This window comes from Herpailurus yagouaroundi, unplaced genomic scaffold (assembly GCF_014898765.1).
Source record: "Herpailurus yagouaroundi ecotype Mexico unplaced genomic scaffold, PumYag 139, whole genome shotgun sequence".
NCBI classification, from domain to species: Eukaryota; Metazoa; Chordata; class Mammalia; order Carnivora; family Felidae; genus Herpailurus; species Herpailurus yagouaroundi.
In genome coordinates, this window is record NW_024412394.1 from 27,553,064 (window position 1) to 27,576,574 (window position 23,511).

The following is a 23,511-nucleotide window of genomic DNA, read 5'->3' on the forward strand; positions in this document are numbered from 1 at the left end:
GCACCGCCTCGCCGCCCTTCCTACCCTCTTCCGTGGGCCTCTCGTCTGCGCTTGGCTCCGGCGACTCCGTTCTGCTAATCCTCTGGTGGTTTTCTGGGTTATTTAGGCAGGTGTAGGTGGAATCTAAGTGATCAGCAGGACGCGCGGTGAGCCCAGCGTCCTCCTACGCCACCATCTTCCCTCTCTCTCTTCTCATTAAACATTTTGATCTGAGTAATTTACAAGTATCATAATACAGTTCAAAAACATACTCTAAATTAGATGCATATTTTATTATAGGGATACATTATAATTTTAAGCTATTCTTGTTTGCTTAATTTGTTTACTTTTATTCTAAAATAAATAATAACATAGTGAATATTTTCTATACATGTTTAATATAATTCTGCTTTCTTACTTTAGGGATTTCTAAAAATTGAATTATTACAGATGGAAAAACTTAGGTATATGCTCTAAATTTCCAACTGGCAGTCCTATTTTCCCCAAATACATGTGAAAAGGCTGTCTCATTAAGTGTGTATACTTTTGGGTTTTAATGCAGAAGTATAAAATGATAGGTCCATATTGCCTCAAATGATATTTTGTTGATTTTTAGAAAGTTTGAACATTTTAAAAGTGCGTTTATTTTCCACTTGCTTTTTTATCTAAAGATTATCTATAAAAATCTAGTGTCTAAATTTATTGCTTTTTCTTTAAAAATGACTAATAAAATATATATATATATAGTTTTGCATGAAGTAACAAATATGCTCCACTATGACAGAGTATTTTTTAATTTCTTGGCAAGCAATCAAGTGCCAAGGTGATTAAGACATGGAGCTTAATAAAAGTAGTAATATTCAAGCCTCTATTCACTTACCACCACAGTGCCATCAACAGCAACAAAGTGGTACCAGACATTTTTCCCCCTGAGGAACAACATGGGGCAAGAGTCCCAGTGAATGCAGCACAGATGAAGGAAACTTCTCATTGCTAAGGAGCCTTGAAAAAAAGGTTCTGGACTCTTTATGGGTTTGGTGGGGAGGGAAAGAAAAAGAGGCCTAAGAGTGTAAAAATATTAAGTCAATGTGGAAAAATGTGCCCCCTTCCATAAAGAGGTCTCTCTGGAGGCACATGGGAAATGTCCCAGCTGAGTCCCTCTGCTCCCCTGTAATGAAATAGGCCTCTGAATAAGGTCTGTGTGTTGTTGAGAAGAATAATCTGCAACTATTGTGTGTTACATTTTGTTGTCATTTAGCTAAGTGGATTGATAGTACCATCTGCATTTTGTATATCTTTACTGATTTTCTGTCTATTTATTCTACCGATTACTGAATGGGAGGTACTCACATCTCAAGTATAAGTGTAGTTTTACTTATTTCTCTTTTGCATTATGTCAGTTTCTGCTTCATATATTTTGAAGCTCTGTTATTAAATGTACAATTCAATATGATTAGTTGACCTGCTTATGTTTATGAAATAAAGTCATTTTTAATAGTTCGTTACATTGAAATCAACATGTAATGAAGATTTGTTATTAATAAGACTAAACCAGTATTTATTTTGCTTAATTTTTACATGATATCTCTCTCTCATTATTTTACTTTGTTTAGTTTTTATATAATATCTCTCTCTCATTATTTTGCTTTCAACATGTCTTTTTATATGAAATAAGTATCTTTTAAATATTTGAGTTTGTTTCAGATGCCATTAGTAATATCTCTGCCTATTAATGGAAGTGTGTAATCAATTTATATTTACTGTGATCCTGGATATAGCTGGATTTAAGTATATCATATTACTATTTACTTGTTTTATACCCTCTCTTTTCCTTCCTTCTGAATGTAAATATATTTTTCTCTAAGGAGAAGGAATAGTTTATATCTCTCCTTAAAATGTTATAGTTTAACATATAAAACTCTGATATTGTTTGACATGTTCAAAAATTACTAACACAAACATCAAAGTGGAAAAAATGTCATTTAAAAAATTCAAAAAAATATTATAACTTAAAAATTGCATTTTGTATTTACTTCCAAAAATAATTTGAATATGATATGCATTTTGTTTTCTTTAACATATTACAGTGAACTTAAATATCATGAAAAATAGTGTTAATTACCACCATTCATAACCATCACACAATATGAACAATACATTTGTGAATACACATTAAATTTTAAATTACTTAACTTAAATACAAACTATTTCAGAACTTCAGTATAGCCATAACTATGATTATTAATCAGTAAGGAATATTATATATCTGAAGCAATATTCTATTGTTAAGACCATTAGTAATGCATATTATTTTCATCATCATCTAAATTTTAACCCAGTGATAAGAACTATAGTATTCCTTTCTTGCTAATATTTTATTTAATGGAAGTCAATTTAAGGTAGAATTACTGAGAAGGCAGATTTGTCAAGGTGATGATAAGTTCAGTCAAGCTCTTTAAAAAATAAATTAAAACTGGATTCAGAGTCAGTAACATAACTTGTTGAGACACTAGAATAGGTGAGATTTGCTACAGAGAAATGATGGTGGAGGAAGAGAAAACTAAAAATAAACGTCAGGATAAATGCTCAGAGACTATCTTGAAACAAAACAGAAATGAAAACCCAAAACATAAGTAATATAAAAGAAATTCAAACCAAAGTAGGAGAGACATTTCAATTAGACAATCTCCTATTAAGGAAAGGGTAAATATATTTTAAAGGAAAAAGAAGTGCTAGTGCATTGTACTGAAAGTAGGTATGTATATAGTATCTAAAAGTATGAGTTCTGGAGTTGCATAGAGTTAAGTTTAAATCTATCTTAATCCCTCCGTATCAAAATGTATGAACTTAAATATTAAAAGCTCAACAGATTTTTAAGTTTCTATAAATTGAATGGTATTTAAGCGTAGATCATGGAATACTACTTGGCAATGAGAAAGAATGAAATATGGCCTTTTGTAACAACGTGGATGGAACTGGAGAGTGTTATGCTAAGTGAAAAAAGTCATACAGAGAAAGACAGATACCATATGTTTTCACTCTTATGTGGATCCTGAGAAACTTAACAGAAGACCATGGGGGAGGGGAAGAAAAAAAAAAAAGAGAGGGAGGGAGCCAAACTATAAGAGACTCTTAAAAACTGAGAATAAACTGAGGGTTGATGGGGGGTGGGAGTGTGGGGAGGGTGGGTGATGGGCATTGAGGAGGGCACCTGTTGGGATAAGCACTGGGTGTTAAAAAGAAAATTAAAATATGAAATCAATGAGATCAAATGAAGTAATGACTATAAATGATATGCTATAATATCTAAGGTATTACAGATGAAAAATAAATATTATGTTCTAATCCTGTATATTATTGTACAGTAACACTATTATATTTTAGCATGTTTCCAGAAGTAGACAAATGTATACATATAAATTTGTCCATGATTCATTCCATAAGTTGGCTTTTCATCACTTAAAAAAATATTTCATTAAAATATTTTGTATTTAAAGAAAAAAATAAAAGGCCATAATCCTACCCTCATTTGCCAGAACTGTTTTAAGAAATAAAGCATGATAGGGGCACCTGGGTGGTTCAGTTGGTTAAGTGTCCAACTCTTGATTTTGCCTCAGGTTATAACCCTACTGCTTGTGGGATCAAGCCCTGCATTGGGCTCCATGCTGACAGCATGGAGCCTGCTTGGGATTCTCTCTCTCTCTCTCTCTCTCTCTCTCTCTCTCTCTGTCCCTCCCCTGCTCATGTATTCTCTTTCTGTCTCTCAAAATAAATAAATAAACTTTTTTTAAAAAATGAAATAAACCATCATAAACAGATTTCAAGTTCGCTTTGTACCCTCCCTGATTTCTTTCCCCACCTGTCCCCTTGGAGAACTCTTCTAGTAAAGCCAGTGTGTGTATTTCTGATATATGTATTTATATTTTTGCTATATATTTACATAATCAGAAAATATTTAAATAGTTAAAAAATAACTAATCATTATCAGACTATGTATATATCTACCAGACTTCAATAAGATTTTAAAATTCAACATTATGTTTGATACTTATTAAGTAATAATACATGTCACTATTGTTCACTTATTTTAACCACTCATCATAATTCCACAGTGTGACTACGCTATGATGAATTTACCCACTGTCCTATCCATAGGCTTTAGTTTGTTTCAGGTTTGCCATGAAAATTCTTGTATGTCTCTTTCAGTGCACACCTGATAATTTTCCAGGAAACATACTAAAAGTGGAAATGCTGAGTTGTAGGATATGCCTTACATTGTGTGCAGCACACCCATTGTGTATTTGTAAAGTCATTTTAAAAACTATCCACGAAAAAAAGAGCATATTTGTATATTGTAACTCCAAGACTAATTTTATTCTCCATCTAATTTAAGAGCTAAGGCATTAGTGACTGTGGTTTTATATATACAGAGATATATCACCAGGATTCAATTAACTATATACTTATTTTACAATAAACACACTTACTAGAACTCTTATTAATGCCCTTCCTACATAATTCTTATAAGTTAAACATGTCTACTACTAAATTTATAGAAGTCATGGTTAAATATACCTATAAGGATATAATTCTCTGGCTTAGATTAATAAAAGCATTTGAAATACAGACTGCCTGAAGCTATTGTATTTTCAAGTGCTAAATTACTCTGCCATGTATGAAATTACTTACTCTGAATCTTCCACTTATATTGAAATGCCATCCTTCATTCAGACAGTTGATGCTGAGCAGTCTACAGTGGTCAATTACTTTCTCACAGTTTTTTCCAGTAAATCCTAGCAAACAACTGTAAATACATCCATGTAAATAGGAAAAGTTACAATGTAAATATTATCACAAAAGTCTATTAGCAATCTGACAAAAATAATAATGCTTTGTTTAAATCACATACAAGGCATATTACTACCTGATATTTTCAACCATTAATTATGTCTATGCATATTTCTGTTCTTAGTTATCTATTTAGTGAGAATCTGATAATTTCTCCAGGAAAGGCTATTCATTTAATAGCCTTAATATCATCTTTTGAGAATTTAAAAGTAAAATAAACTTAGGCCTAATTGAATACTTAACAATAAAATACAGGTTTTAGAAAACTATCAGAATAAATAAGACCATTATTAAAATGTGAAAAAGAAAGATGACAGCTGAGATTTCTAATGCTTAGTAAAGCCATTCTCCACTGATGATTTGCTACAAGGATCTGATGACACACATGAATTTGAGACATAGTATAGAGAGTTACATTGAACAGTAATGGTATGGCCACAATTGGGCTAATTGCTAATTTATGTTCATCCTCATTTAAAAAAAAAAAATAAAGCAATCTTGTAGTGTAAATGCCTAGGAATAAGCTTTTTTGATTATAATGAGAATGCCTGAAATCAATCTTTTGATTGACAAGGCATCCACTTCAGACATCCATCCCTAGTAAATGTTTTGCCAGCTGTATGACACAGCTACTAGCTACACAACTAGATCAGAAGCCAGGCCTTCCCTTCCCATGAAGTTCCCTTTTAACAAACTCCTGTGTAACTAAATAACTGACCCCCTGAGTGACCCTGCATTTCCTTTCCTACTCCCTAATTCTCACTCTTTCGTTCTAAATTCACCAGTAAAGAATGAATCTGTGAAACTGCAGACACCCCACTCTGGACCCCAATGAAAGCAGAAACCTAGGTCCACGTATTTCCTCTCTCTCTCTCTCTCTCTCTGCCAGCAACTTGGCTGCTGGCCTGTGGGCATGCCTTGTACCCCCCAGAACTTGGGAATGCTAAACCTTGTTTTTCAAAGATCCCTGATGGTAGGTGCATCTTGCAATCATACGAGCCACAGGGGGCAGTCTAGCCATAACATTGGCTCCTGTGGGGGAAACATATGCAGAAGCTGCCACAAGTGGTATTGGCCTGGGTGATTCCCCAGGCATCCCTGGCTGATAGCATCTCTATCAATAGGTTGAGACATGCACAAACAAATCTAGATACCAGTTTACTTCAATTCATGAGCTGCAATCAATAAGATGCTAAGAACACACGGTGTTTTGTCTTTCTTTGCCCTCACTTATTTATTTGTGAGAAATATTCCTGTACTTTAAACCACATTTAGTAAACTTTCTATCAAGTGAATGGAGCACCAAATTAAATGATGATGTGTCTCTCTAAAGTGGATACTAGTGATTTTAAGACCGAAATAATACTTTTAAGACAAAGTTGTTTTAAGCTGATTTAATAATGAAGCAAAATGTACAATATATTAATTATTTCAAGTTTATTTTAAGAACACGGGAGAATTTCATAAAAGAAGGAATCAAAGGCCATGTTGACACAGTTTAATGAAACAGCATCAGTAAAATACTTAGTAATTCTCTTTCCCTGCTGTTCAAGGCACAGCATGGCACTTTCAACTTGTAGAATTAAATCATTCCCTCCATTGTGTCAGCAATGCCATCCATATTTTAGCACCTACTATGTTCCAGCCACTAGTTTAATTATTTTCACACTATTTTCTTATTTTCACATTTAATCTTTATAAACACCATATAAGGTCCATTTATATGGATTATAAAATCCATATAAATCCTTATATGTGATACATATTATTACCACTATATTAAATTAAGAAACAAACTCAGAGAAGTTAAGAGATTTACTTTGGTCATATGACTAGTTTTAGAGATGTTATTAAAATTAAGTATGGTATAACTTTATATGCATTATATTTGCTACTCCATTAATAAAAACTGTTAGGACATGTTTACCTTACTTCTCTCATTCTGAGGATCTACCTAGAAACCCAGAAATCACTCCAAGTATCACTTGGTTATGAAAGGAAGCATTCTCACTCATTTCTACTGGGAGTAGAAAAACAGAAGTAGCAGGAATAAGGAAACATCAGAATGACTTAAAATTTTGGTTTGGTGAGTAATACTTATCATATCTCAATTTTCCTTTGGGAGGGAATGAATCCAACTGTTGACGACTAACTAAGGACGAGTGTAGTATTTAGACTTATCTTATTCTGGACTATGGTTTCCAAAGAGAAGGATCAGAGCTATAGTCATTCATGAAATCAGATCAACAGGTTTCAAGTCCTAGAAAGATGTTTCTAAAAAAAGCAGAACTTACTAATTATGAAAAATTGGGCCGAAGTATTAGCACCCTCACAACATACCTAGAAGGAAGCCCCAAAACACCATTTATAATACTTGGCCTAGGGAGGTTTAAGCCAAAGGCAAAGGGAATCCATAATGAGAAAATTTTTCTGTTGAGATAACAGAATATCAACCTTCTATGCCTCCACTCCGACTCATGGTTTGACATCTAAGAGGAGCTCTTGAACCTCATCCTAATGACATCCTAACAACTCAGTCTGCAGGCAAGGAAAGAAAAGGCTACTATTCTTAACACAAGAATTTAAACCAGGAGTGCCTGGGTGGCTCAGTTGGTTAAGTGAGTGACTCCTGATTTTGACTCAGGTCATGATCTCATAGTAGTGGTGAGATCAAGCCTGTGTCAGTCTCTGTACTAAGCAGTGGAGTCTGCTTAAGATTCTCTCTCCCTCTGCCCTTCTCCCATTCCTCTCTCTTTCTAAAAAAAAAAAAAAGACTTTAAACCAGAGAAAATAAAACCAAACAAAAAGAAATAAAAGCAAACTCTAGAATAATACAGATGCTTTGAGAAATTCTATTACAAAAGTGCAAGTAAAGATGAAAAATTCTAAAGGTAAGGAAAAATAAATGAAAGAGAAAGAGAAATTTCAAACAGCATTAATATTTGCCTCAATAACTTAGACAGATATGATTTTCATGAAATACAATACAGAAAATAATATGGTAAAATAGCATATAAACAGGGAGGTGACTTAGTAGCTAACAAAAATAAAATGGAGCCAAGAGTTAAGAACGAAATGCTTTGATGTTAAAGTACGTAGAAATAAAATATGTTCAATATAAACACTAAAGTCAGAATTGTCACCTCACCCCCTCCCCCAAATCCATCAGAAGTATATAATTCATATTTGGGAATATACAGCAAAAAGTGGAAGAAAGAAAATATAAAAAATAAACACTTAAAACACAGTGAATCAGAATATTTTAAAAGTTTGATAAGGACAAAGATACATTTTATGAACTGGTTTGTGTGAATATCAGAACACAATAGCTAATATTTGGCAATTTTCTGTAAACTTTATTATATTTAGCTTTTCTACCCTTTCTTCATTCATATTTCAACCTTCATAAAGTAAACTATACTGGCTTACTGATACATTCCCTATGACATTACAACAGGCATAAATTTTAAGCAAAATACAGTGCCCAATAATTTTATTTTAAATGAAGTCTTAGTACAAAATTACGCTGACTATATTTTGCATCAAGAGAAAAGTACTACAATTAATGAGGCCAGAGTCATTTCTTTAAAAGATCATGAGATATATATTTTTCCAGAATGTGTAATTAAGAAATCAAGAGAAAGAACACAAATACACAAAAATAAAAATGCAAAAGGGAATATGAGGACAAATAGAAGCTAACAACACTACATATTCCTTAGTGCAATTATGCCAAAAAGTTTATGTCAAAATATAGATTGCCAAAATTGAATGAAAATAAAGGTTGAATAGAACAAATATTTGGTGGAACTAACTAAAAGATGCTAGACTTATTTATTTATGTGAATGAAGAATTCAAATTCCTATTAAAGAGATGATTCTTGTGATATGTTAGTCTTGATTCTAAGATGTTTGCTAGTTATCTATCAAGTATCAAAAATTTTCAGAATTTGGATGCAAAAGACTCAAAATTTACAACAATAATAGTTACCACTAAATCCATACTTGAAAATGAAAATATGTTGTATTTATTGACACAAAATTATATTTCTAGGAATTTATCCTGAAGAAATAATCAGATGTAATAAATATATATTTACATCCATATTTCTGCCATGATATCCCAAAGCGCCTACAGAAAGGAGACAACTTCTAATGTAAGAGGTCATTCTAATCCACCATCCTGGCCCACCATCACTCTTCCATACCACCAATAATCCAAGGACATTATAAACAAGAAACCAATTCATGTCCAAATTGTCCATTCTTCTTCAGAAACCTTGGTCATCAAAAGTTTCACGTTAATGATTCCAATTTTCATTGTATATTTTAAATATAATTAATTTAGCATCATCTTAGCTTTTTTTTCTCTCATAAAATGTATATTTTACTCTTGAACTGAGAAGAAACAAAACATTTTGTTCTCAGGCAACTATAAGCAGTTCTCTACTACTAGATTTCAAAGTGAATAATGAGAGTAGCAAGAGAAGAGAAAGGAGAAGGTGATCATGAAGGAATTTGTAAGAGTTACCTAAGTATCAAAATGTAAGACTGAAAACCAGGAGATTTGGAAGTAGAGAATTGAAATGAAAGAAAATAAACAATTAGGGGTGCCTGGGTGGCTCAGTAGGTTGAGTGTCTGACTTCAGCTCAGGTCATGATCTCACAGTTGACGAGTTCGAGCCCAGTGTTGGGCTCTGTGCTGACAGCTCAGGGCCTGGAGCCTCCTTCAGATTCTGTGTCTCTCTCTCTCTCTGCCCCTTCCCTGCTCGTGCTCTGTCTCTCTCTATCTCAAAAATAAATAAACATTAAAAAGTAAAAAGAAAATAAGCAAATAAACAAGTATAAATGATGAAATAGGCTTTGTATGAATCAATGGTAATACGTCATTATACTGAAGACTATAATTATCTTAAATCTCTTTAACTGAAGTTAAAAAAAAAAAAAAAAAAGGTGAGATTGAGACACTCCAGAGAGAGAAAGAGGTGTCAGGTCAACTTTTAGATCTGAAATTAAGGTAAAGCCTCATCTGCTTACCTTCAAAACTGCTGTTCCCTTCTATTATCTGCCACCCACTAGTATAATGGGATCATGTAAATCCATGGTGCTGCTCATGCCTCTATTTCTCCTTACACTGTGATCATTTTATAAACTCAAATTCTCCAGGGCCTGAACTGTAACACTGATCTCCATGCTGGCTCTACTGCAACAGATGCCACTCTTCCCAGAACACTGTGTTAACTTTACTGCTCATACCTCCACATCTACTCTACCCTAACCATGCCAAACTTTCTACTGTGCATGCCATTAACACTGTCAGTCCACGCTGCTTCTCAGCCTTCCACTCGCCATGGCTTTGCCTACTTCACTCATAACCTCTATTACTCAAACTTTTGCTATAAAGTAGCTAGGTAACTGTTTTACCTCCTTGGAGATCCATGCATTTAAATGATTCTCATAGCAGAAGTCTGCATACTTAGATCCCTTTGTTTACACATAGCTCTTTACAATCAGGAGTTCAGGAGTTCAATGGATGAATCCAGGTACTGGTATTCATTCCCACCCTTGAGATGAATTCTCCTTTTTGGAGAGAAATTTTCTTTTAGGGTTTCACAGAATCTTTCCTCTTTTATTTTCTTTTTTCGCCTTCCTTCCTTTCTTCTCCTTCTTTCTTTCCTTCCTTCCTTCCTTCCTTCCTTCCTTCCTTCCTTCCTTCCTTCCTCCCTCTATGCATTTCCAAGTTCAACATATGTTACCTTACATGCATAAATGCAAGTAGTCATGACCACAGTTAAATGCCTTTATTAGGCATTATTCCATTAAGAACAGCTAATGAATATGCATACTTAACTCCAGTTTTGCCTAACTCCATATCAGACAGCTATATGCCTCCACTGCAGCACCCTCAGTGTTCATGACATATAAACTATCTGGATTTCATCTGGATTTGATCCTGAAGTATGATGACATCAGTTTAAAAATTGAAATTTGCTTCAATATGCCTAGATCTTTTATAACTAGTCTGGCAGGAGAATGGAGGTTGAGTTTGTGGAAAACTGTAGTTTGGAGACTAATCATGGACTATTATAGTAATATAGGAGAAATGAAATACACTCTATAGCAGTATAGAGAAGAATAAACAAATAGAAGAGATGTTCAGAAGGCAGAATGAACAAAATTTGAAATCCTGTTCACATTTATTAACAGGAAGAAAACTACACAGTGCCAATTAGTATTTGGTAATTTTCTTCATACTTTTAATATGTTCTCATATTTAATATGTTCTTACATTATTTTTTATTCTGATTTCAGTTGCTATTTATTGTACTTCTCCTCTTTATAGTTCAGAAAGACTCTCAAACATTTATATTCCACTAATGGTAACCTTCTATTTCCTTGATGTATTGTCAATCACATAATCTTTACTTTGGTGTGGGGGGGGCAAAAAAATTGCTAATTGTTTCATCAATCTGGATACATAATCTTCCCTATGGAACCCCATAGTTCTTCCTCATGATGTCTACATTCCTTTCCTTTCCATTTATAAATCTTGGGACCTTGCTCAAATAATTTATTTCTTTTAGTTCTACACCTTAAATAAGATTTCTTCCACTGGATGCCCCATCGGTTTCAGGACTCCTATTTTAGCACCTATTTTATATATGTACCTAGATATTCTATCACTATCTATTTATATTTACCTATGTGACTATATGTACACATATGTGTGTACATGCACATGTACACACACAAGCACACATTTTAATCTTCATTTTTTTCAACACCCTCATTTTTACTTCATATTCCCTTTTTGACATTTCTATTCTACTACATTTTATTTTTAGAAAGAATATTTTCCAGTTACCTTTTTCATATAGAACACCTGGATGATAAGTTTTCTGATTGTCTGCATAAATATAAATAGTTCTCTCACTACCCAATATATAGTAGTCATGTGTAAGATTTGGGGGAGGCAATATTTTCTCTTGGTAGTCTACAGATGTTTTCTAAATCTATAAATGCTCTACCACTATCCTGAAGCTACTGGTGTTGAAATTAAACAATGCGATGCCATACTGGTTATTTTTCCTTTGTAGGTAAATTGTTTTTTCCTGCCTTAAAGCTTGATAGATATTTCATTATGTGTTTTTTTTTATCATCAATCTAGCTTGGATAGAGAGCATTTTTAACTCAGACTCAGCTCTTGCTCCAGCTCAAAGAAATATTCTACAATTTGATTAATTATTGCTTCTCCTTCATATGTTCTTTTGACTCCTTCTAGAGCGGCTATCATGTACATGTTACATCTCCTTGATCTATTCTCCAAGATACTCAATTTTTTTTCATGATTCATTAACTAATTCATATTAAGCTCTTCAATAAATAATCCTTGAGCTCCTATTGTAGATAGTTATTTTTAATCCTTGAGCTCCTACTGTAGATAGTTATTTTTCTAGCCATGGTGCATATTCGATGGATAAGTTTTTTGTTTTGTTTTGTTTTCCCTCATGAGGTTCATCTTTTAGTGGTAGATGACAGCAAATAAAGATGTAGAATATTTCAAGAGAAAATTATATCAGGTTAAAGTATATAGAAAGCACAGGTGTTTGCTATTTTACTAAGTGTGTATCAGGGACAGTTGCCCATGAGACAATTACTATTTCATAACCATGATAAATTTAGGGTTAGGTCATGAATGTACATGAAGATAAAACCAGATCCCCATAAATTTACTCTTTTCTCTACTTTAAAATCTTCCATAAAGCATTCTAGATTTCCATAATTTGGGTCACCAATTTCCTTTCAATTTTTCACCTACGTGAAATTGAATAGTATGTTTTTTAGCTGTAGACTTGATATGTACATATATCTTTGTGTTTTCCTCTTGAATCTTTTCACTTATTTTGACTACAGTTATCTAATTTGATATGACTTCTCTTTCCTCCAGAAATTTTAATATTCTCAAGTTGTATTGGTTTTATTTTAACTCCTGTTCCTCTCCTAAGTCTCTGGCCTCCATTGCATGCAATATTTTTCTTTGCTAACTCAGTGTCTTAGGTGGGGTATCCTTCAGTGAATGGAAGGAAAATTGGGCCAATAAAGTTGAAGCAGCCAGGACATCAGTCCTTTCCTTAGGGGCACGGATCTGGCTTCTCTCCTCCTTGGTATCACTGAACATCTGAAAGCCTTCAGTCCTTAAATTCAGAACTTAGTTAACTATGGCAAAGGAGAAGAATACTTATGTAGGCTGATTTTGACCTACCCTCAAATAGTCAAAGTATTTATATTGATGGAGTAGCCACTCTTTTCTGGTTATTGTTCTGTTGTCTCTCTGCTAATTTACAAACACTTGCTAGCTCACAAAGCAAGAGAATCTGCATGGATTGCTTCTGTTGAGATAGTCAGGGAAGCTAAGACCTAACTCATTGTAGTTGCTCAAGGTGTCTAGCAACCATTTTTGTCAAAGAAGTCAGTTGTTTTAAGTATGGGAGAAGGGAAAGAAATGCCTTACAGATCACCATGTTCTTAGAATATACAATGTATAATTACATTTTTTGTAAAAAACTATTGTTGTATAATAAATATGAAAGTAGTAAGAAACGGTAAATATATTTTGTAAAACTAGAGAGTAAGAGGGACATATAACTATGATGAAAATGTTTAAGGTATTAGTTTTCATGGTAAAAAGGGAGATAATATATAGAAAAACAGAGGACCTGAAAAAGATACAAGGAAAAGCAAAGATAATGGAAATAAAATATTTTTAGTGGAAAATTTAGGGGAGAATAAAACACATTTTTATCTTCTCCATTTCTTTTTTCTCCTGAAATGATTTCCTTTAACTGCCTGAAATGTATCTCCATTATTGGGTTGCATTTTGTCAATTAAGCCAATATTTATTAGACAATTAGCTTTACTCTGATTCTTGGACAGAGTATCCCAAACTTTGTTCAATGACCTATGGAATACATGCTACTGATTTTAATGAGAAGTGTCAGGCTCTTTTGGGAACACAACATTAAATAAAACAGAGTAATGACAGCAAAACTTCATCACCAGCATTTTGACAAATAATTCATGTAATGCAGAAATACTGGCAGGTGTTTCATTTATTTATTTTTAAGGTGTAGAGAATTCACGTAAAAATCAATGAACCTAAATATTTAGCATATTTTAACTACAAGTTTTTAAAATATAGTTTTCAAAATACTGAGGAAAACATAAACTTAATAAAATTAAACATGAAATGTTCCATGCTGTTATAAATAATTGGTAGGAAAATTATTGCAGTAATACACTAAAATAATGAAGTAACTACTGCAGAAAAAAACAAAAAATGAAAATTGAAAATTAAAAATTATTTGATATTTTTAAACAGCTAGCTTCAAATACAGCATGTCAACAGTGTCCCTCATGGATTCGGAGCATATTCTTGCTTAAAGTTTTCTAGCTGCTGAAATGGCTCTTTCAAACTCTATACCCTTCTAGGAAATGGAAGGCGGCAGTTATAAAGTAACTCCAAATAATTTTCTCTGATTTTGTTATCTTGAAATACTCCTATCACTTGTTTGGACACTTGGAGGAGGTTTTGTTACATTTTTTTTTCTGGGTCTGTACCACTCTGTTATAAATGAGTTGTAATATTTTGTCACATAGAAAGCATTGTGGTTTACTTTTGTCTCCTTTGGTTTCATAATCTATAGATGGAAATTCTGATGCAGAGTTACTTGTATCAATTTCAACACTGTCATGTACCTATTCCACTTCTTAGAAAAAGCCCTTTGAGGTAAATAAAGACCTATTCTTACAATAGAAGCTTTGCAATAACACTATACACTTGTCTTCTGTGACTTGTAAGGGCATAGGCAGATGCCTAACTTATATACTATTCATTTTATCAATTTAACTTTTTTTGCATTAACTGAGAAACTGAGTAATTTTCTGGATCTCAAGAAAATAAATGATTCCTCTTTTATAGTTCTTTAAACCTTAAACAATGCTATTAGACAAAAATATCTGTATTTTTTAATGAAAAATAGCATGATATACTTCAAACCTAGAGAAAAAAAGCAGTATTAAAATATTAGAATAGTGATCCCTGTGCATTACTATATGTTAGACTGCAGGGGGTACCTGGGGAGTCTCAGTTGGTTAAGCATCCCACTCTTGATTTTGGCTCAGGTCATGATCTCGGGTTGTGAGATGGAACCCCGCATTGGGCTCAACGCTGAGCTTGGAGCCTGTTTAAGAGTCTCTTTCTCTCCCACTCCTCCTTCCCTCCCCTCCCCACTCCCATGCTCTCTCTGTCAGAAAAAAAATACGAAAATAAATATGTTAGACTAGGGGCCAGGAGAAAAATCATAAATACATAAAATTATGATTACAGATAATGATAAGTGCTGAAAGGAAGCAATCAAGAAAGCAAGCTAACAAGCCAAGTTAATGTGGAGAGAATAATTGAGTAGAACTATTTTCAAATGTTTATCAAGATTGACAGGAAAGAAATTTTGAGGAGATATTTGAGCAAAACACTCAATGAAGTGCATATCAAACCACCACAGTTTCTGGGGGAAATGCCCTTTAAATAGGAGATCAACAAATAACAGAGGCTTGAAAATAGGAGATGCTTAAGGTATTCCAGAAACTTCTCAAAGACTAAAGTTTCAGCAGTTGAGTAATCAAAGGGAACATAGATGATGGTAGAGAAATAGGCAGAAGCAGTTTATGGCTAGCCTTCTAAGCATTTTAAATATTTTTTTTAAACGTTTATTTATTTTTGAGACAGAGAGAGACAGAGTATGAACAGGGGAGGGGCAGAGAGAGAGGGAGACATAGAATCTGAAACAGGCTCCAGGCTCTGAGCTGTCAGCACAGAGCCCGACGCGGGGCTTGAACTCACGGACCGTGAGATCATGACCTGAGCCGAAGTCGGACGCTTAACCAACCAAGCCACCCAGGCGCCCCTAAAGAATTTATATTTTATTTAAACGTTATGGGAACCCATTGAGTGGTAGTGGCAGAGTAGTAACATATGTAAAAACAAATACACTGTCTTGTGTGGAAGAGATGATAAAGAAGCAAACTATCTCATACTTAGTTTAACTATAGTTTTACCACTATAATGGCAAATCTGAGATGATGGCAAATCTGTCCTCTAATATATTTACTCTTTTTCTCTTTGATTCAATCCAGTATAAGGGGATATCCAATTGATTCCGTCTTAAAAATGTGTCCATAACTCAACCACTTACCATTCCCCTCTTTCCTATCCTGTTCCAAATCACTATCTTCTCCTATCTAGATTACTACATTAACTCCTAACAGATCTCTTTGCCTCTATCTGTGTCACTCTACAGTTCAACACGACAAAGTACCATTTTAAAATAATATAGGCAAGACAATGTTCTTCATTTGCCAGCAACACTGTAATACTTCCTATTTTCCTTAGAGTAACACTCAAAGACTTAGAGCAGCAGGCATGGTCTGCTACTGTCTCATCTCTGGTTTACTCTCCATTTTCATGACTTTCCCCTTCTTTTTCCAGACCAGTGACACTGGTCTCATTAGTGTGACCTCAGTAGGCCAGTGATTGTGCATGGAGTACTCTCTCTCTCTCTCATGGACATTTTTTCTCCTGGAAGTTGCATGTTCCATCACCTCACTCAAATCACTGCTTTCTTAATGAGGTTTTCATTTAATGTCCTCCATATACTTAAATGAAGAGTCAAAACAAGGAGGTCAAGCGGGGGGAGGGGTATCAAACTGTTCCAGATGAGAATTTTTTTGTGGCTTGAACAAGGATGTTAACCTCATAATGATAAAAGTGTTCATATTCATTAAAAGTATTTATGAGAGAACTTAAAGGATTTGCTGATAATGGACAAGAAGGGGGCTAAAATAGACACTGGGAAATCAAATGTTAAGTCTAAAGAATGCTTACAGAGTATCACGTTTATCCAGGGATTGAAAATCAACACATTGATATGGAATATATTAAATTTGAGATGCGACATCAGACATGTATGAAAGAAAGTAGACCCATGTTTACCAGATGGGATGTAGAATTAAACAGGCTTTGTGTTTCCAGGTCATTATAACATAGAAAAAGAGAGAAAATGAGTTTAAGAGTGGAAGTATGGGTATGATTTTAAAAAGTAAAACAAAGACTAAGTCCAAGGGTGATGGCAGAAGAAAGCGATTGCAGTCAAATAATTAGAGGTGCATACTGGTTGTAGAAAAACATTACATAGTTTTAGTGTTAAAGTACATGAATGAGTGAACTTGAAATACATGAATTGGTGATCAGAGAGTAGCAACTTAAATCAAGGTGTCGTAGGCATGCAGTTACAGGTCATGATAATTTATAATATATGACCATAGGAAATTTGCCAAGATCAGGAGGAGGAGGAAAAAGTTAGTGCAAAAAAAATTGTCAAAGGATTTAAATAATCAAGATAGGTGAATTTACAAGGTGAATATCAAAGTCATCAAGGAAGATGGCAGCAATGCTAGAGAAAAGGACAGCAAGCCAGAGGCTAAAGCCTTTAGTAGAAGATGGACAGGAAGGGAGAGGAAAAGATACTTGAAAAGGAGATGTGGGAGGGAGAAACAATGAGTTCGAGAAAGAATAGTATAGCTGATGTCCTAGGCTAAAAGTAGACAGGCTTTTCAGAAGGAGGAAGAAAAATATGACAACAAGGGCAAGGCTATCTATACATTTCTTTACCAGTGGTACACAGGTTGTGGAAGAAGGTATAGTAGCCACTTAAGGGGATTATAGGCCCTCAGGTTTCAGTCAGAAGAAGAAAGTATACAAACGAGATTGGGGTTTTAGAGAATTTGCTGCTGACAAAATGAGATCCAGAAGGCATAGCAAAACAGTATTGGATACTAAGAAGTGTTAGACATTGTGCAGACCATTATGGGGCTAAGATTCATCTGATCAGGTATGCCATGGAAGACTTAGAGGTCACACAATGTTGAGTCAACCTTCATGCATAGAGGTATGCACTAACTTCAGTCATAACGTTTCATTATTTATTATTTACAAGGAAATTAGTCCAGGACTAATGGGAAGAAGGTAATACTGATGTGAACATATCTTCTCAAAATGAGGTATTTAGGGGATCAGATTTGAGAATGACTTCTGCCAATTATAACTTCCCTGAAAGTATAAAATTATACTAACAGTATCAGAAGCTATTCTTGATGAGGAAATGCCAATAATGTCCTAGATATTTTCCATTTTAATATAGTTTATAACCAGCATCTGAAATTATGAAATCATAAACTTAACAAACTTTTTCTATGTTAAATTTCAGGATGATTTATTCAAAAGAGGAAGTTAGTCTTATAAATATGGCTATTGATTTCAGGCAAAGAAAAATGCAGCAACTAGCTTTTGATACAATTAACTGCAAGAAATTGAGGTTTCCTATTACCTTAGAATTACTGAATGACCAAATGGAAGTACTCCATTAATTAACAAATTCTGATCCAAATGTGTGATTGCTATTTTAAAAAGCATCTTTTAGAATTAATGTGAAAATATAATTTTATTATATGTTGAAAGGAAGTATGTTGACCTATGCATTTCTGTGTCTACAATGTTCTTTTTCAAAGTCACATTGCATGCTTAATTAGGTTTACTTGTGACACAAACTGAAAACCCTAATTCTACCCATGGCTGTCATGCAGACTAATGAAATGCTGAAACTGACTTGAGGAAAAAAAGTATGTTAATACATTGAATTGACACTTAAGCAGGGCAAGCAGGCTGTAATTGCAACCCAGTGAGTAGGAAACAGGGAAACTTAAAAAAAAAAAGGTGAGAGAATAAAATAGAACATTATTATATACACCATTCACATACCAGGAATAATCTTGGAATTTGAGTAGAAAAAATAAAATTTAGAAAGCAAAAATATGCCTATCACAAAATTTGTGATTTTAAAGATATAGTATTTACATATTCTTCCAATATCTATTTATGGTGTCTTTTACAAAGATGACTCTCAATAAATATTTGTTTAACCCAATTGCTTTTCACGTTAGAAAAAATTGTAAGAGAAATATACTGACTGCTTTTATTAACATGTATTTCCTCATTTTAAGGTTTCCTCATTTTATACTGAATGTCTAGAATGTGATTGTCTTTACATATAGAAAATATTAGAGTCATTGCATTCAGTAAATGTTACAATAAATAAATGTATCTTCCTGTGTGTGTGTTTGTGTGTGTGTTTATGTATGTGTGTGTGATTAGAAGTATGGTTCAATATAGTCTTCAAAGCCTTTATGTGGTCTTATGTTACAAATCCTTCCCAAACTAGCGTATAGAGGAGGATTCAGAATCCTGTATTCCAGGCCACAATGCCCTTCCCTTCACCACCTGAGCACCTCCATCAGTTAGGTGATCAGGAGTCCTAGAAAGCCACACTGGAGCTGTGGTCTGCAATGCTTTGGATATTTCCACTCATATAAATGAAATGGTGCCCATAGAGACCTGCCACTTTAGCACTGCCTTTGAAGAGCTGCCCACTGAGCTCTGTGAGTTCTGACAAGACCTCACACCCCTAGTTGATGCCAAAACTCACTGTCGCCCCACCATGATCTATGTTTGCGACCATCATGGTTAACCCTTTGTCACCATTTACCTCAGACACCTCAAGAACTCAGAACATCCTAGGCCTTTCCTCACCATCTGATTCTTTCCCCCCAATCATCTCTGTACACATTTTTCATTTTCACTGTAATCTTTTCAGTCATGGCTACTCTTTCTCCCTCTCCCTTCATATTTAGGGACTGGATGTCAGGTAGGTGTCTTTTTTCCTCATTGTGGCTTCAGAAGGATCAGTGTCCACGCCTTCTCCTCAAAAAATCTCAGTGGAGGATGATGCCATTAAACCATGCTATACGTATATCTTCTTGTTCCTTTCATGGTTGACCCTCCTGGGCATTCACTATATTCTTTAATGCTTAACACCTGTCTCATTATATATTTTTGTAAAATAATCCCAGTCTTACTTGGTTATTTCAATATCTGCAGAGCTGATACATTTAAAATCCTAGTGTTTTGGAGGTCAGGGTACTGTCAACTCAAAGACTGCAATATTTGCAGGGCACCTGGGGGACACAGCTAGTTAAGCATCCAACTTTAGCTCAGGTCATGATCTCAGAGTTTGTGAGTTTAAGCCTCATATTGGCCTCGCCGCTGTCAGCCTGTCAGCACAGAGTCAGCTTCAGATCCTCTGTCCTCTTCTATCTGCCCCTCTCCCACTTATGCTCTACTCCCCTGTCCCCCCCCCAATAAAAAGATTGCAATCTTCATATTAACTGCACAGACTATTCTCACTATAGTATTCCATACACTACTATCATGTATAATTATCTTCTCTCTATAATATTAAATTACCAATATTAATTTCAAGCATCTCATATTCCACTCACAACCTCATTTCCCTATCTAGCTTACTCCTAGTCCTTTTTTCTCCCCAACAATTTAAAAACATTTTTTTAATGTTTATTTATTTTTGAGAGAGAGAGAGACAGAATGCGAATGGGTTGGGGCAAAGAGAGAGGGAGGCCCAGAATCTGAAGCAGGCTCCAGGCTCCGAGGGCTGAGCACAGAGCCCGACACAGGGCTCAAACTCAGGAGCTGTGAGATCATGACCTGAGTCCAAGTCAGACACTCAACTGACTGAGCCACCCAGGCGCCCCATCTCCCCAACAATTCTTAATCCCCATGATCTACTGATCCTACCAACACATCAATATCTATTATCCTCCATCATGTCTTCACTTGTACCTGGATTATATCACATGATCCATTTCCATACTCACTTCTTGCATATACCCTCAAGTCATATGCCTCATTTCCCTCCATCATTGTTGCCTGGTCAAAATTTAACCTCAGTTTAATTCAACATCCAGGCTATTCCATGTGGGCATATGAATAACAACATGTAGTTTGAGGATGTTATACTTACCATGAATTCATCTTCACTAATTTCAAGAAGAAACTTCTTGCTATGCAACAATGTTATTATATTTCCCTCTTATTATATATAACAATTTTACACCTTCTCGTCTCCTTTGCTTCCTACTTCACTTGAGGAATTAATCAGAAGACAGTTTCCAAAATATTACACACCACATATTCAAAGAACTATAAGCATAAATATTCTACATTTTCTGCTATCACAATTGATGTAACATACTCTGTCCTATCTAAGCCAATTCCTTTGCTTGTGTACTATATATCCCATCTTATTTCACCTAATACTTAAAAATTACCTGCTTTGAACTTACTTCAGCTGTCACTCTACTACTTTATATTGCTATTATCCTTTAAAGGTAAAGCCTAATTCTTTCATTGTATTCACTTGTAAACTGTGTCTAATCAAGATTTTTTCCCATTGCTTTTGTTTTCTTCCTTCCTTCCTTCTTTTCTTTCCCTTTCTTTCTTTTTTAATTTTTTTTAATGTTTATTTATTTTTGAGACAGAGAGAGACAGAGCATGAACGGGGGAGGGGCAGAGAGAGAGGGAGACACAGAACCGGAAGCAGGCTCCAGGCTCTGAGCCATCAGCCCAGAGCCTGACGCGGGGCTCGAACTCACGGAAGGTGAGATCGTGACCTGAGCTGAAGTCGGACGCTTAACCGACTGAGTCCCCCAGGCGCCCCTTTCTTTCTTTTCTTTTTTTCTTTCTTTCTTTCTTTCTTTCTTTCTTTCTTTCTTTCTTTCTTCCTTTCTTTCTCTCTCTCTCTCTCTCTCTCTCTCTCTCTCTCTCTCTTTCTTTCTTTTTGTCCCATATAGGGAGCAAATTTTTCCTATAATTCTGTCAAATTGTTCTTTTTAGAAAACAATACATTATCTCCAATTGCCAATTGCATAGAACAATTTTCACTTACCTCTAACTAGATCTAACCACATTCTTTGAAAAGTCTGGCACTGTCTTAATATTCTTAAAATATTTTATAGTTTCTGTAATGACCCTCTGCATTTTTTTTCACCTCAATTCACTGACCGCTACTTTTCAGCTTCATATTCCATTACTTAAACTCTCCTGGGTCCATGGTCTCAGTCTGCAAACCTCTCACTTCCCTATCAAGATTCACTGTAAACTAATTTAATTTGTTTCTTGTTTTTTTATTAGTTTTTTAAAATTTATTTTGAAACAGACAGCATGTGAGCAGGGGAGGGTCAGAGAGAGAGAGAGAGAGAGAGAGAGAGAGAGAGAATCCCAAGCAGGCTCCGTGCACTCTGTGCACAGAGTCTGACACACGGCTCGAGCTCATGAAACTGTCAGATCATGGCCTGAGCCGAAGTTGAATGCCTAACTGACTGAGTTACCCAGGTGCCCAGGTTTCCTGGTTTTAAATGCCATCTGTATATGACTAGCTTTCAAATGTATATATGTCACCCAGACACCTCCTTTAAAATAGCAACAAGCATACCTGAAAGCTTACCTTAAATATCTTCACTCGACTCTATTATGTGTCTCAGCTAATATGTGCCACACTGATATCCTGATTTCTATGCCTCTCAACCATACTTCTCTTCTTCCAGATATCCACATTGTAGAAAATTCTATTTCTAATCTTTCAATGGAGTGAATAACCTTAGAGTAACCCATGACCTCTTTTTTAGCCAGTCCTGCAGAAAAACACTGAATCTTCTTTAGAAATATATTCCAGGGGCGCCTGGGTGGCTCAGTCTGTTAAGCGCCCATTTTGGCTCAGGTCATGATCTCTTGGTTGGTGAGTTTGAGCCCCACATTGGGATCTGTGCTGACAGCTCTGAGCCTGGAGCCTGCTTCGGATTCTGTGTCTCCCTTTCTCTCTCTGCCCCTTCTCACACTCTGTCTGCCTCTCTCTCTCTCTCTTTCTCAAAATTAAAATAAACATTAAAAAAAGGAAATATATTCCATATGTGATCCTTAATTGCCATCATCACATGTCACCTTAGTAGCAGTCCCAGTCATCACTATCTCTAGGCTGTATTATCACAGTAGCATCCTAGCTGATCTCCCTGCTTCTTCCCTTGGGATCATATGGCCATAGTCTATTCTATAAAAGGGAGTCAGAGTGATTCTTTAAAACAGTATCTCCCTCCTAGAATATAAGTTTATTAAGTTAAGGGCATTTTGCCCGTTTTTCCTTTCTTTTTTTCCTGCTGCTGCAGAAACGTTTCTATTACAATAAGAAAGTTTAAGGAAAAGGAGGTGCTAAATAAATAGTTATGAAATTAATGAATGAATGACTCATTTCATTTCACATCTAGAGGTAAGACTTTCCATCTCAGTGAAATACAAAACATTTATTATAAACAAATTAAATAATGAATTAAATAAGCTTTTTAGAAAATATTCTATGTGTTACATAGTAAAAGGTTCCAAAGATACAAAAATGATTAAAACACAGTTATTCCCTTGAGTATGGCACAGGAGAATAAGACTTTCATAGCAATTCAAAATTATAGTCTATGAAGTAGTCAACCATATTGTAGGAACATTTGGTCATCTTTCAGAAGATAATTAATAATAAGGTGAAAAATAGGATGATGAATACTACAAAGGATTTAAAATATGTGATTTAAAATAACACATTTAAAATATGTGATTGACGGGGCGCCTGGGTGGCGCAGTCGGTTAAGCGTCCGACTTCAGCCGGGTCACGATCT

General features: G+C 34.8%; 1 protein-coding gene across 1 annotated transcript in view; it reads right to left on the reverse strand.

Annotated features, from left to right (window-relative positions):
- LOC121029632 (protein eyes shut homolog) overlaps nucleotides 1-23,511 on the reverse strand; it is a 388,431-nt gene that overhangs the window by 68,977 nt on the left and 295,943 nt on the right. Inside the window, exon 6 of the mRNA XM_040473866.1 lies at nucleotides 4,669-4,783. Within this exon, the coding sequence (XP_040329800.1) occupies nucleotides 4,669-4,783 (115 nt within the window). The remainder of the gene's footprint in view (nucleotides 1-4,668; nucleotides 4,784-23,511) is intronic.